This window comes from Myripristis murdjan, chromosome 1, assembly GCF_902150065.1.
Source record: "Myripristis murdjan chromosome 1, fMyrMur1.1, whole genome shotgun sequence".
In the NCBI taxonomy this organism is placed as follows: Eukaryota; Metazoa; Chordata; class Actinopteri; order Holocentriformes; family Holocentridae; genus Myripristis; species Myripristis murdjan.
In genome coordinates, this window is record NC_043980.1 from 32,287,293 (window position 1) to 32,302,182 (window position 14,890).

Sequence of the window (14,890 nt, forward strand, 5' to 3'; positions counted from 1 at the left end):
CCAGTGCTCACCATTATGCAGCACAGGTGCATCACAATGAAAATGTGTTGGTAAGTTGTGTCTAAACAGGTGAAACGTGCTTATGGTTTTGCCAAAAGAGTGACTGATTCAATCAGTGGGTTCAGGCAATGGAGCATTTGGTTCAGACAATAGGGTTTAGTGTTTTAGCAACTGAGAAAAACTGTAATCAACAGGTTTCAAACTGCCACCATATTCTGTATGACCTCTACATTTTTAGGTTTTTATTTTAGTTAGGGCTATATTATTTGTGATTTGGGTTGCTGCCACTTGAATTTTTTGTTGTTTTTTGTTCGTTTTTGAACTAGAATGTACCATTTGCAAGGCCTGGATAGAGGCCTGTTTGAGTTTGAGCGAGAAGTATTGTGAAAATGATTATGACTGAATGTGTGAAAGTGTTCAGTCAGCAACGACTCAGTTTGGTTGACAGAAAGAGCTCTTGTGCCAACTGTGTGAAGAGTTTTGAAAAAAAGGAACTTAATATTGAGAAATGCTTGTTGCCAACTGACACACAGAAGTGTTAAATGATAATTAAATTTAAAATGTAAGTAAAGTGGGTAGCTGGATTTAGTTGTTTTATATTTAAAGCAACTGTATTTCAGCCATAGATGTAAAAAAATAATAATAATAATAATAAAAATAAATAAGTAAATAAATAAAACAAAGGCCAGTAAAAACAAACAAAACATGAGGCCCTTACCAAAAGTTTGTTAAGTTGTTTGATTTAGGCTACTTTTAATAAAACAGTTTTATCCACATTTCATTTTCAATGGCCCTGGTTAGAATGAAGTTGTATAGAAGATAAACTCACTGACAGTAATTTACACTGTAATATCATAATAAGGTCATAATAAATCAAATCTCAGTGACCCATAATCATAAGTTGTTATTCCTACTGGTACCCGTCCATAATTAGCACTAAGCTAAGTGTTTTATAAATGGTGGCTTATAAGTCAGACTCAGTGTCACTGTGATTTGCCAAGCGTGGTGTCATGGCTGCCTCCGTGCGGCTCTAACCTGAGCTCTGTGCATCTCTGGCTGTGGCTCCAGATGCCTGAGGGCTCATAGGCTGAAGCTGGGAAGCTGTGAAACTGCACACATGACCTCCTCTGCATTAGGTCACAGCCTGAGCCAGCCAGCTGCTGCGTGCTCCCTGCTCATATGCCAGCCTATCTTATTAGTGTGTGTATGTAGGAGCGTGTGGAGTTTGTTTTTGTCTGTGGGGATGTTTTCAAGAGGAGGATCCAGTGAAACCCTCAGTCTCTAATTAACTAGCAAAGAGGAAGTGTAATAAGGACTCACTGAGTTGTACAGACTGACAGACAGTTTCTGCACTTTCAAAACAGTAAGCAATACCATGTCACTCATGTTTTATGTTCACTGTTTCACTCGCTGTTTAAGATTCCACTCGATGAAGCCACAAAAGTCACACATTGCTGTCTAGATCCATTATAGATGAGCGTGCAAGTCCATATGTGTTACTGCTTACTGGGCAGTTGTGAATAATGTAAAGCTCTGTGTGTGTGTGTGTGTGTGTGTGTGTGTGTGTGTGTGATGTGGCCTTTGCTTCCTGGTGAATAATATATCTGGGTAGCGCGGTGTGACCTGAGCCTCCATCTGCTTCTGGGTAACTCTGTGACCAGGGAACTAGGGCAAGTTGTGGTTCCTCACCATGAAGGCTGACAGCCAGACCGACAGACAAAATCACAGGTCCGGTCATCAACCAATACAGAAGAGGCTGCCATCTGCCATACTTACACAGACTGAGAACATCAAATAAACGCCTCAGCAAGATTCAATATATTAAGTACAGGGTCAGGATTTTTCCAAGGCAGGACTCATTTATAACCGTACACTGAGCAACCTCACCGCGAGCTCCAGTGACAAGAAACTTACTAATCTACTGCAGCTGCTTTGCCCACGGAAAAAAACTAAAATTAAATCAGAAACTAAACTTTCACCGCAATCCAACAGGGCACTTGTTTTCGGCCCCAGAAACCCTGAAAACTGGAAACTTGCAGCACAGTCAAATATGTCTTTAAACTGTCCTCACAAAAATGGTTGCAAATGGTGCTTTCTAACAAGTTTTATTTAGAATTTAGGCTGTGAGTGTTTATTTATCCCCAGCCGATACCATGAATGCCATGTTGTCACAGGTTGGAAATACAAGATGGAAATTCCAAGGTCCGATCTCCTGTGCATGCAGCATTAACCAATTTAGCAGCAGATAATGCTTTATATACGCCAAATACAGAGAGTGCCATTTGCAACTATTTTTCAAGACGTATTTGATTGTACTGTCAGTTTCCCAGTTTCAAAAAGCATATTTGTAATGCCTTTTAAGGACACAAACAAGTGCCTTGGTGGATTATTTGGAAGGTTAGTAAAAAAACTGCAACAGAGTGGTAGATTTCTCATCACTAAAGTGAGCAGTAAGGCTCTGCTGTGTATGGTACGGTATAAATGATGGGTATCAACCTTTAGAGACGGCCTGGGTGTAAAAATACCAAACATATGCTTTAAACTGCACATAGAGGATAAGTTTAGTTTTGTCAGAGAAAGAAAGAAAGAAAGAAAGAAAGAAAGAAGAACAAAGAGCCAGTGATTTGTCATGTGGAAGTAACAGCCCTCTGTATGGCCCTCTTCACCTGATGAAGGCGCACTAGGGCAGAATCATCCGTATTAAAAATGGTGTTTTGGAGCATATGGTTTTCAGCTGCCCGCTTGTGTTCACATTTGACTTCTAACGACGCTGCACCTGAAACAGGGGACGCATATAGACTAGGGGAATGCCATTCATTGTGCTGTTGCCAGCCAGACAGTGATGCCTTCTGTGTGCACCCACTCAGCGCATTGCATTTGAAGTTCACCCATATCTGCTGAACCCTTTTGGAGCATAAAGGCTCAGTGTTCACCCTTCATGTGGCAGTGCCCTGGTTTAAAAAAAAATCCTTTTGTAGGAGTTTGCTGAAATCCAAAAGGTGAGGGCTTACAACAAATGCAGCAGTGTGCCACTTCACTAAGTCGAGTAAACAAGCACTATATAGGTTTCTGAGATATAGTTCAGGATTTTAAGATTTCATTCTCGTTCATTGTTTGTTGATTCAGTATCTTTGAAAGAGCCATCTGATCTGGATTGAGAGATAAGATGCTATCCCATTGTTCCCTATTGGGCATAATACTTCCCAAATCCTGCAGATAAAATGCTATTTTTGGAGCACTATACATGAAGATTTACAATAAGAAATTACTTGAGATGGTAAGAAAATATATATATATTTATTTTTTCCCCCTTCACCCTATGATGGCGTTACAATAATATACTGTTTAGGAGCAAATGTCTGTCAATCCCTTGTCAGGCTTTCTAAAACCATTGGACCAGATTTATGAGGAGATTAGAGTGTTTATATTGGGTGTGACGGCGCTGATACCACCCACCGCAGCTGAGTGAAGCCCCGCAAAACACCACAAAAGGGAGGTCAAGCACAGAATACAAAAGACAACAACCTTAAACCAAGACAGAATCTCTCCAATTCTGGGCTTACACGCACCACAGGGGCAGAAAAGTGTTGTTTTGTGAAGAGCACAATGGGAAGCTGTTCCGTTTCAGGAGAGGAGAGAGGAGGCTGTTTACAAGAGAGGCAGATCAGAGAGGACAGGTGGAGATAAGATTGGAGGAGGGAGCTGGGGAGGAGGAAAGGATGAGAGGAGGGGCGGAGGTTTGAGAATCAATTTTCACGGCAAACTTCACTGAGGAAAGTAAGCCCAAGGAGTTCAACCAAAAAAATTTTCTTGAATCAAATGTTGCATTGTCTTCATCCTAGTGGGTTGATCTGCCTTATTCCACCATCTGTTTGTTCCCAGACAAATTCCCGAAACAAAGGGAACTGCAATGGAAACAAGTGGGATTATCTCATCCCAATAGCAATTCTTTCCCTTGTTTGAAGAGAGATTCTCATACTGAATAAGAGACTAAATTACTTGTCAAAATGGCTATATTTTTGCAGTGTTCAATCACTTTGTCAGTGACGAAGTATGATACACATGTTTGTGCTAATGGCATATTGTAAATTCAAAGCTTAAATTATTATAAGGAGTGTCAGATTCATGCTCAAAAACTACAAGAAAGCAGTCTTTTCCAGAGTCCTTTAAAACTTAAATCGATGCTAGCTTTTTGCATAATAAATCAACGCATAAGATGTGCAAAATGTTCATCCAGTAGCTTACCCAAAAATAGCAAGACCATATGTTTGGTGACATTTTTTTGTCTTTTCTGATGATATTGTATCTTTATTTCATATATACACAGATTTGTTTTTCTCCAGGTGTCAAATTGAATCCAGCAGGCTTTCGGTCTCAGATTGCCATATTGTAGATTCAGCAGCTTTTTTCTTTCTTTCCCTCTTTCTTTTGGTCCCTTGTTCCTAAGTAAAGGGAATTACTAAGGCTGTCAGCATCAGTAATTCAGCTGTCTCGTCCATGGTCAAGGCCAAATCTAAGAGCTTTCCCTTATCATTATCTATGATGGTCCTCTTTTATAAAGAAAAAAAAAAAGAAAAAAAAATTCAAGTTTCAACCCTGTCATTGTCTTGATCTGTCTCTGTCATGATTAGAGATCATGAAGAATTTGAAATAATTTGATTTTACCACAAGATAAAAAAAGGGGTTGAACTACATGTCATTCCAAGTTTAGCCAGGGATTTAAGATGAAAGGATAACTCACGTCATTGATTTTGTGAATACACAAAGGCACTAAGAGACATAGAGAGTGTAATGTGATGCTGTTATCAGCCGTTATCACTGCTGACAAGCAGGTTGCACATTGCTTTCCGAGGAAAGAGGGAGGTGACACATCGACACAGACAGTCACTCTGTGTGCACCAGCGTGTTACACAGGCAGTAGCTTCTCGCTGTCATGTCGGATTCTGCAAAACAGGTCGCAAACAAGTGCTATTTTGTCCCCTTGTTCCCTGTGCTTATTTCTGGCCGCTTGTATCATTGTCTTTCCTTACCTTTATCTCCCTCTCCGCCTCACTTTCTGTCTGCTCTGCCTCCTTCTCTTTCTGTCTCAGCCTCTTTCTCCCCTCATCCATCTTTTTATTGCTTACCCACCTCATATGTCGTCTCCCTCTCTCTCCCTGTCTGACCATTTGACCATGAACTGACCCTGTGCCACCAAAATAGTGAATCAGACTGAATTGTAGCAGGAGCCACTGAGTCTGTGTCTTATTTATTTATTTACTTATTTAATGATGGTTATAGACATTGTTTGTTTGTAGGGCAGTCCCATCTTTCCAGCTCTGTCTTGTACATCCTTCATGAATTGCTGTGTTTGCCCTATTTCATTTGTCTGGTCTTATCATGTTGATTCCAATGTTGTTGAAAATGCTAATCCAATATTTTATTTTATTTTTATTTTTATTTATTTTTTATTTTTAATCTTTGTTGTTAGTTGAATGAAGCACCATCGCTATGGTGTTTAAGCTCTGATTCCCACAGCTGGATTTTCTGTTGACGCAGATAATTTTGTGAAGGCGTGCGTCTTGTCTTTGTCTGTTTGTCTTTGTCAGTCATGGTAGCCATCTCTGCTTATGCTGCTTATTTCATACAAACTGCTGTTTCTGCTACTAGAGATATAAAACTTACTGTGTACCCGAAAGGCCCACATGTACCCAACACAGGTGTTTTGAACAGCAAGTTAAATCCCCCATAAATTAACTACTAATGTTTTTCAAATAAGTATTAACAATTCTGACCTGGCATTTAAGGCAAGAGCTTGTGCTTGCTTGTGAGCTAGTGTTTAAGCTGGTAAAAATAAATTCTACAAAAGCAAATATGTCAGAGAGTGGATGTGAGCAATTAGTGTTAGCTAAAGGCAAATTGTGTAGGGGTGGTAAAAACAAATTGAACAGGAAGATAATAATAATAACAATAAAACACCCATAGAAAGAATGGGATAAAACAAAAAAGTGCTCCAACCCTTAGGACCACATAGGTTGTTGGTTCTTACTTTCCAACACAACCCACGGGAGCATTCTCCTAAATTAGCAGTGTATGCACGCTACATCATTAACTAACGAACATAACAGACATTAGCTTGGTTGAGGTTAGGAAAAGGTCATGGTTAAGGTCAGAGAACGTCAGCTGAAGTTGCTGGTCTTTATACTGTACTAGATTGGTGTTATTTACAGGGCATTTCAAGGTCACTTTGCTTTAAAAATGTAACTATAAACTGTCTGTACAAACGAGCAAAAAAGGTTGTTTTTCCCAGAGGACACTATGAAAAAGACTTAACCAATAATATGTCTGCCTCAGGGAAAGTAAACATGAAAAAATGATTGAGATAGCTTCAGATACATGAACAAGAGTTGCTGAATGTACTGAGGACACTGGAGCAGGGTTTTTTTTTTATTATGTAGCCATTTTATCATTTAGTGGAATAGATCTAAGAGATAAAGTTGTAAATTGTTACTGCTGGCATGCAAGGACCTTATGCAAGATTGAAACTCAAGTAACATAGAGCTGTCAATACCGAGCATACAGTTACTTTTATCAGATTTATTATATCGTGCTGTCTCTGTATTTCTAAATCATTTCAATGTTTTATTTTTTCAACAACTAAATTTTTTGGTCTGATTTGCTTATCCTTTTAAGATTACTTACATACTGTATCTGTTCAGTAGATACCTATTTAATAGAAACAGGCAGTGTAATTTTGTTTAGCAAAGTGGTTCATACTGTAAATAAAGCCCAATTTCCTAATTTCACATTTTACCCAATATTCCCTCTTGGACCAAATAGATATTTCTGACTCTGATTCTGATTAAAGACACCATTCTGTTCCACTCTCTTCTGTTTCATTACATTGGGAAAAACATGGATAAGAAACAACAGTTGCAGTGCTGTTGTCATTCAGGAAACGTTCCAGCGTCATGCTGTAGTGTGATTTCAAGGCCAATCTGTCTCTTAGTCTCTCCTCATGTTTACCAGACATGGGGCAAGCAAACTTACCAAAATCTCACATGCTGTCTCCAGAATCATCCGCTCACCTCCACCAGGCCTCTCAGACGTGAACGTCAGGCCCGTCACACTCCCTGCGAATGACACCGATCACCCGCTCAATCCGCCTGTCACACTCCTGCCGCCGGGCTGTCTAAAATCGAGAAGTGTTTGCTTTGGCAGGAGTTTTGTCCCTGGCATAGCAGCACTAAACAAACTGCCTCGCTGACCCAGCATAAAGACTTAGCTGTGTGTGTGTGTGTGATGCATGTATATGTGCTGGGACACGAGTGGGCACTGAGGGTGATATCTTTATGTATCTGCATGTATATCTGTATGTTGCAGTGTGGTTATCTATATGTTTCTGTGTACTTGTGGGCTGTGAAAGCAAATTTACTGTGGGATAATAAAGACTATTCTCATATCTATATTTATTTCACCCTCTCTCTCCCTGGGGAATATTTTCTTTCATTATGTGTCTACAGCTTCTTCTATTTGGTACTGATAATGCCCTCATTGTCTCTCTCCGCTCCCTGTCTTCTTCTCCCCTGCAGGATGAAAAGAACCAAGTCTTGATCACAAATGCCTGGCTACAGCTGGTATGTCTCTTCTTCCAAGCACTTTGTGTGTGATCATTTCATAACAGTGCTCATTAGTAGTCATTATTGTATATTTCTGAATGTGTGCGTTCGGGTCTGTGTGAGAGAGAACAAGGGAAAGATGTTGGTTTCCTGTGTGGTGTGCCCTTTATATTTCCACCTTCAAACATTATTTGCATCTGTGTGTTTACAAAGGCAGATATATTTGAAATTGCAATCAATATCTTTTTGTTAGGAAGCAGAAACAGTGTTTGTGATTAAATGTCTTAATACATTTCACTGAGTCTCTTGGGACCCATGATGACATAGTGACTAAAAGAAGTTGATACTGTAGTGTGTGTAGACAAGTTTATACAGTTAATGTCAAAACGGTTGGAATGGCTGTTGTTTACAGTATCTTTGTTTCACTATTAGGGCTGTCAGGATTTTTCGTTTGTTTTTCCCACAGTTTTTGTGTGTGTGTATGAAATATAGCCCTTTAACATTCATATAATATATAATACAACATAAGATAGCTGCATTAACATAAAACAGAAAAAGAAAAAAGAAAAACAAAACAAGAATGCTCCTCCTTTTTAGCAAATCATAATCTCAAAAAACTGCAATAGTTATATGCCACATGTAATATGACAAGTGTTCAGAAAAAAAAGGAAAAAAGAAAATTCTACAAGTTTGGAAACTGGAGTGTCCACAAAATGATTCATTCACTTGACCATTTGTTAAGTCCTTAATTTAATTAACGAAGAGCTTGCATATATTCTTAAATGTATTTTAGCCTGTTTAGCCTTTAATATGTCAGATTACATTTCAAGTGGAAGGCTTGGTAACATTTGTTTTGTCCACTTAGTCGTGCTTGGTTTGTGATTCTTTTCCCATTATAGTCCTATACATTGTCTGCCATTAATCAAAAAGGTCTATAAATGCTCATATTTACATATTTATAAACTCTACAGAAAAGGCTTAGAATCCAGGGTGATTTGCTTTGAAATAATCTTCTCAGGCATGTCTGGTATATTTTTTGTTGTATTAATTTAATTCCAGCAGTGTAACATATGTCTGCATTATCCTTTTTTTCCCCAAGTTCTCCTTCCAGGCATTCAGCCTACACTGTGAATTTTCAGATGAGTAAGATGTGAACAAATTGCAGCACTCTGATATGATACCCTTTCTCAGATTGTCCTTTATTATCATTTCTTTCCCAAAGGTGAGTGTAGTGGTATGATAAGGGCATTATTTTGATTTACTTCAACAAAGCTAAGCTGGAGGTACTTTAATGTTTTCTATTAAGGTTGAAATTAGACCTCGGCTCATCCAAAGACATCATACTATCTGAGTTTGGCAAATAAAGGTCTTGGATCATTTCAAGTCCCTTAGAGTCCCACAATCTAAACGGTACAATGTGGTTCTTTACGTATTTCTTTACGTCACACCTTTATCATATATTTTACAAATAGCATTTTAGTCTGTTTCTGTAGGTTTTTTTTTTTTTTTTCCTTTTTCCTTTTTTCTTTTTTTTTTACTGTCTGAATCTATGTATAGGGGAAGAGGTAATTTTAGTCCCTGAGATTCCATTTCAGGCCAATGAGGAGAATGATTTGTTGAAAAATAGAAAATACCAGATCTCAGCTGTGCAGCCCAGTAGCACCACATTAGGTTTGGATATTTTAAACCTCCTCGATCAAATGGTAAACACACTAAAGTCAAACAAAGTCTTCACCTCCCATTGTTCCATATAAATCCCACAGAAATGTTTTGGATTTTTGAGAACAAATCTGAAGGTGCTGAAAGAGAAATATTTTAGTAAGTAATTTTGGTAGTATACTCAGTTTTAAAATATTAGTCTGTATGAGTATAGATACTGGTAGTGACATCTATCAACTGACTCATTCATTTCTATCATGAAGGGTTTGTAATTGGCATTAAAACATGCCCAAGCCACATGGCGAGTTTTCCTTCAAGAAGCTTCTCGATGGATCTCTGGACAGAAATAAAGTCATATAGGTAGTTCTTATGCATTATTTATTGTTGTCTGTATGTCACTGTGTTTTATCGATATACTTTATGTACATGCTGCTCCATACAAATTGCCCCTAGAGGGATTAATAAAGTTGTTTGAATTGAATTGGAGAAAATGCAACACCGAATCACTGTTCTGTTGGAGCACAACAAGGTTAAATGGATTTCCATGAACTGTCGGCCCATCAGCACTGTTGAAGACAACAGGCTGAAGAACATACAGATTACATCAGGGAATCCATACCCTGTTGAAGAGCAGCCATTGTTTCCACAATACACTACAACAGTAGAAGGGTACATTCTAAACATGTGATTAAACATGAGTAACTTTTAACTACCTTGTGATTAATGCAATAAAAAAAGAAAAAAAAAAATACTTGACAGCCTTATTCACTAGAAAAGGAAACATTGTGAACTGGGTTTTAGTGTCATATCTTAGACATCTGCACCATCTGTTGGTTTTTCTCACTGTTTGGCTGGTGTTTTATTGCCATATGCACACATGGAAACACAATGAGCTGTTGGTGTCCTATAGTACTCTCATATAATAAAATAATGAGAAAGTTTATATGAAGGCATGGGGAAGACGCATCACAATGTAGCCAGTAGGGCTGTGTATTGGCAAGGACCTCAAGATACAATCCTGATACATGTGGGTCACGATATGATCTGTTTCAAGATAAATTGTAACAGTCAATATAGAGTTGACTGAAAATGTATAAATAAAGCTTAAAATACAAGCTACCACATAACACCTGAGTAGAGATACAATATATCATGAATAGGGTGACACACTGACTCATAACAATTGAATCCAAAAATCCAATTCCAGTTTAAAAAAACAGAATTAGCACAGTGCACTAAAATGTCATTGTCATATCATCATATACAAAGTGCATGTATATCATTATCAGTACCGATGTTTTTTGCACAGTTCTAATAGCAAACAAAATATTATGTTACATGACATCAGGCAATCCATGGTGCTCATGCTCATTACCATGGCAGCCCATTAATGATGTCACGACCCACATTCCACATCCCTGCTGAATATAACACTTCCAGTCAGGTGGAGTTGGCCCCTGACTAGCTTTTTACAGGTTGTGAATGAATCAATTATTCAGACAGCCACCTTTAATACTGGTATCCACTTTGGTGTAAATAGCTGAGGGGGCTATGCAGACTCAGACCTGAGAAGTACATTAGCTAGCTGAGAGATAGGCAGACAAGGGGCAAGCTCTGCACCGAGTCTGCAGGGAGGCGGAGGATTTTTAGGATTACAGAGGTTTAGCAGGCAATGAAATTTGCACTGTGGAATGGGTGCAGCTTGATGTGGTCTTTAACTGTGAGAACTGTAATGAGCTCCGGTTTTCTGTCTAAGAACTGAGTGTTACCTCAGTGCCCTCCACTACAGCTGGCTCTCATGGTTGATGGCACTTTGCAGAGCCAGCACATTACATCAGGCACCGCAGCAGGTATATTGATACACAGGTATAGAAAAATGTCCTTTTAGCTTTCAACCTATTCATGTGGCCTAGTTTTAATTCTAGTTTCCAGATATAGAGGGAGTTTTTCATGTGATGACATAGGCCCACAGTAATAGATTAACTTCTTCAACTCTGCCGCACCCATGAGCGGTTTCATCATCGCTGCACAGTCGAGCTTTGCTCAAACCCACAGAAGTTTACCGTAAATTCTAGTCAAGATCCTAATGTGTTCTGCTGAACTACAGGGAAAAGTATATATTTCCTTGACTTCCTTGACCACTCAGCACTCCTCATGTGGAGTTTTTTCAGTGTGACAGGTGAGGAGACTTTGCAGTGAATTTGTCAGATTTGATGGGATGAGGCAAAATGCAGATAGCAGTGTAGAAAGGGCATTATAGTTAAACTCAAGCCACATTTGAAGAGGTATTTTGTGGTCATGCTTTTTATTTTTTTTCTTCCTTACATGCATTTGTACTTAAATGATTGAAGTATGAATGTTTATTCGTTCTGTACCAAAGTTTTTCAGAGTTCAATAATCAAATGCAGTCTTGCTTCCAGCAAATGAAATTCACACTCTTTTTTTCAGAATCTAGCTGTCTCAAATTAGTGCCTCCCTAAATTTACATTATATAACTCCGAACCTATTCTTAGTCAGTTGTTACCTTATGCAGCCTAGTGTCCTCCTCATCTATTCCTGACAGACTACAAAGTTATCGAGCCGTGTTGTTATTCAGCTGGCTGTTAGTTGTGCTTTCTTAGCCAACTATCATGAAAGAGGAGGCTCTCTTGTAGCAAACCGCCAAGGCCCAGAGATGACAAGTGTAGTGATTAAACAATTAGCTGCATGAGTGGAGACATATGTCAGCAGACCCACTTTAAATGGATGGTAGTTCTTTGATGAGAGGGAATCGGCAACCTACGTGACGTTGGGTTGATAACAAGGTCACACGTACATGAGTAGATGGACTTGCATGTGCATACATGCGCATACAGAAGCATGAGCAACAAATATAGACATCAGACCTAACAATTACATGTATGTGCAGACACAGATATAGATACACACACACACACACACACACACACACACACACACATATACATACCAATGTGCCCAGTGTAGTGGCAATAAACAATCAGTGGCCACATCAGTAATGGGACTGCATTTTCTCTATAGGGAATACGCCCTATGGCTACAACATCTGAGTGCCTGGATCTAGACATATTTAGTTATAGGAGACATACACACTCTCAGACAGATCCACATGTACACAGATGCAGACAGACAGACACGCACGCACGCACACAGAAACACACACAAATAAATTTGCTTACATGCCAAGACACATACATTTCACACAGCACATATCAACTGGGCTTGCAGTTTATTGTGTGTCATGAAAAGAGATGGATGCACAGAGGCAACACAAAGCACACCCACACTCTGTGCTTTTCAGTGCTTTGACACTGTGCTCGGTTAGCCTTGGCGCTCAGGGGCTCAGGCTGAAATGAGAGTGCAGGGGTCAGCGCCAACAACTGCTGGCATGCTTTCATGGCCAGGCTTCATTATCAGAGCTGGAGATATGGAGTAAGAGTTGGGGGATATGAGTCATGTAATGGGGGGAAATTCTATTTAGGATTATTCAAAGTTGGTCTGTTGGTTATGTTCTGATGCATTCTGGTAATGCGTGCCATTTTGTGGGTGGATATGTTTTATAGGGTAGGGTAATCAAAACGTTAGGTGAAATACTGTGACTCAGAGGTGATGTGTGTGGCATTGTACCAGCACTATTTAAGTTGTGAAACGCTGTCAAAGCTTTGAACATTGCTAATGTGCTTCCTTGCCAAACAAGACGTCAACAACAGCGTCAACAACAACAAGGTTTGGAGTTGGCTGGGACACAAAGAGAAAAATAGTGGAGAGTCTTAAGTTGATTTGGCACTCATCTGGTTTCTGCTCAGTGTGTTGTTGGAGGGAGCTCAAGTTTCGTCTGTTTAGACCTGCTCTGCTGTCTGTTTACGTCTCAGCTCCTTCTCTGTTTTTATGAATTTTTATACCTTTCTGTCTGGTCCTCACCTAGTCTGTCATCTCACACTTTAATCAGCATGTGCTCTGTCTTCTCCTTTTGTCTGTCCTCAGCCTTTTCTCTGCTTTTCATACTCTCCCTCTTCCTTTTCTCTGTTCTTTCCTCTAGTACTGGACAGACATCTATCTGTCTTGGAACCCAGAGAACTACCCGGGGGTGCAGAACCTGCGCTTCCCTTCCAGTCAGATATGGGTCCCAGATATCCTCCTCTACAACAGGTAGGCCAGACTGTCCTGTCCTGTCCTGTACTCTCCCTTCCCTCTCCTCTCCGCTCCTCTCCTCTCCTCTGGCTTGGCTATTTAAACCAATAAACAGTCATTATATTGGCTTTGCTGCTTGACTTAGAGTATTTCTTGGGTAACACATGGATAGATATAGATTGCCTGGATTCAGTGTACCCAATAACACGATGGGTAGACAGATAAAAAATGAGCCCTGGCTGAGATTTCACCCTTGGCCACATCCGCACCTAATGAGATGATTGAGCTGATTGCCTCTGAGAGGAAATAAGCCACAGTTCCCAGGGGGCTTTGCATCTGTTGCCCATAACAGGCAGTAGGAAGTAGCCTGCTGAAAACACATGTGCCAAGTGACTAGAAATGTCCAGAGTTATTGTAAATGTCAATTGCATTGAGCAGAATAGGCACAACTGGATCTTATCATTATAAAATGTATGTAGCTTGTATGCCTTTAAATATAACACATTTACTCCCACATGTAAAGCATAAATATATAGTTTCAGCATCCTTTTTAGGATTTTGTTCACTGTCATATTTAACCCTAAAGATCTCAGCAAGAAACTGAGTGGAAACATTCAACTGACTGAGCTCATTTCTTCTCGTACCTTTGTCTAGGGGTAAGATCTCACGTGGGAGCAGAGAGAAATTATCTAGTTCATGAACAGCTCACTGCTCGCTCTGATACTTAGGTCACTGCAGCAGAACCTCTTTCATATTCAACCAGCTAAACCATTCTGGCTCTTAGACTACTGGGACGGGGATGAGTCGCTTTTGCCAGTTCTGCTGTTTGGCTAATTACTGAGTGCAGATACAAAGAAATGACTTTGAGGTGCGATCACAACTGGACTTGATGTTTTTGATAGTATATTCGGTATTTTGGCTGCACTTGATCAGGTTTTGAGTGCAAATGACTTGTAGGACTTTCCAGGTTTGATAACGAGTGACTTGTTGATCCACATTAAGCTATTAAGCTCTTTTTTTCCCAGCATTTAATGCAGCCCCTCACTGTGCCCAAAACACAAACCGCATTTAGAAGTTTATTACAGCCAACTGCCTTCATGGTGATCAAAATAACATCCAGAACACTTACCCTCTAGCTTAACAGCTGTGGCATGTTAAAAAAACATCAACAATACCGAGAGTGCCTCTATGTGGTACATCCAATGGGATTACATGATTTTATTTGTCTGGCACGCACGAGTGATGCAGGTCTTCTTCCTCTTCTATCTTGCTGTGAGTGAAAGCCTATTAAAGGATTGTAGCTGTGGAAAGCTGCGTCTGGGAGGAGAGTAGGAGGGGAAGATTGGCAGAAAAGGAGGAGTGGAAGGGTGGACATGATGCAAATGAAGCAAGACAGTCTGCGAAAACTGTCTGTGAGAGTTTGCATCTGAAAGACCACAGAGATGGGTTTACTTTGCAAGGACGTGTGCCATTTCTTCGCTCGT

At 39.7% G+C, this 14,890-nt stretch overlaps 1 protein-coding gene across 1 annotated transcript in view; it reads left to right on the forward strand.

Annotated features, from left to right (window-relative positions):
- The window catches only part of LOC115362791 (neuronal acetylcholine receptor subunit alpha-7-like), a 66,103-nt gene that overhangs the window by 25,443 nt on the left and 25,770 nt on the right, over positions 1 to 14,890 (forward strand). Inside the window, exons 3-4 of the mRNA XM_030056856.1 lie at positions 7,572 to 7,616; positions 13,315 to 13,424. Coding sequence (XP_029912716.1) covers positions 7,572 to 7,616; positions 13,315 to 13,424 — 155 coding nt within the window. The remainder of the gene's footprint in view (positions 1 to 7,571; positions 7,617 to 13,314; positions 13,425 to 14,890) is intronic.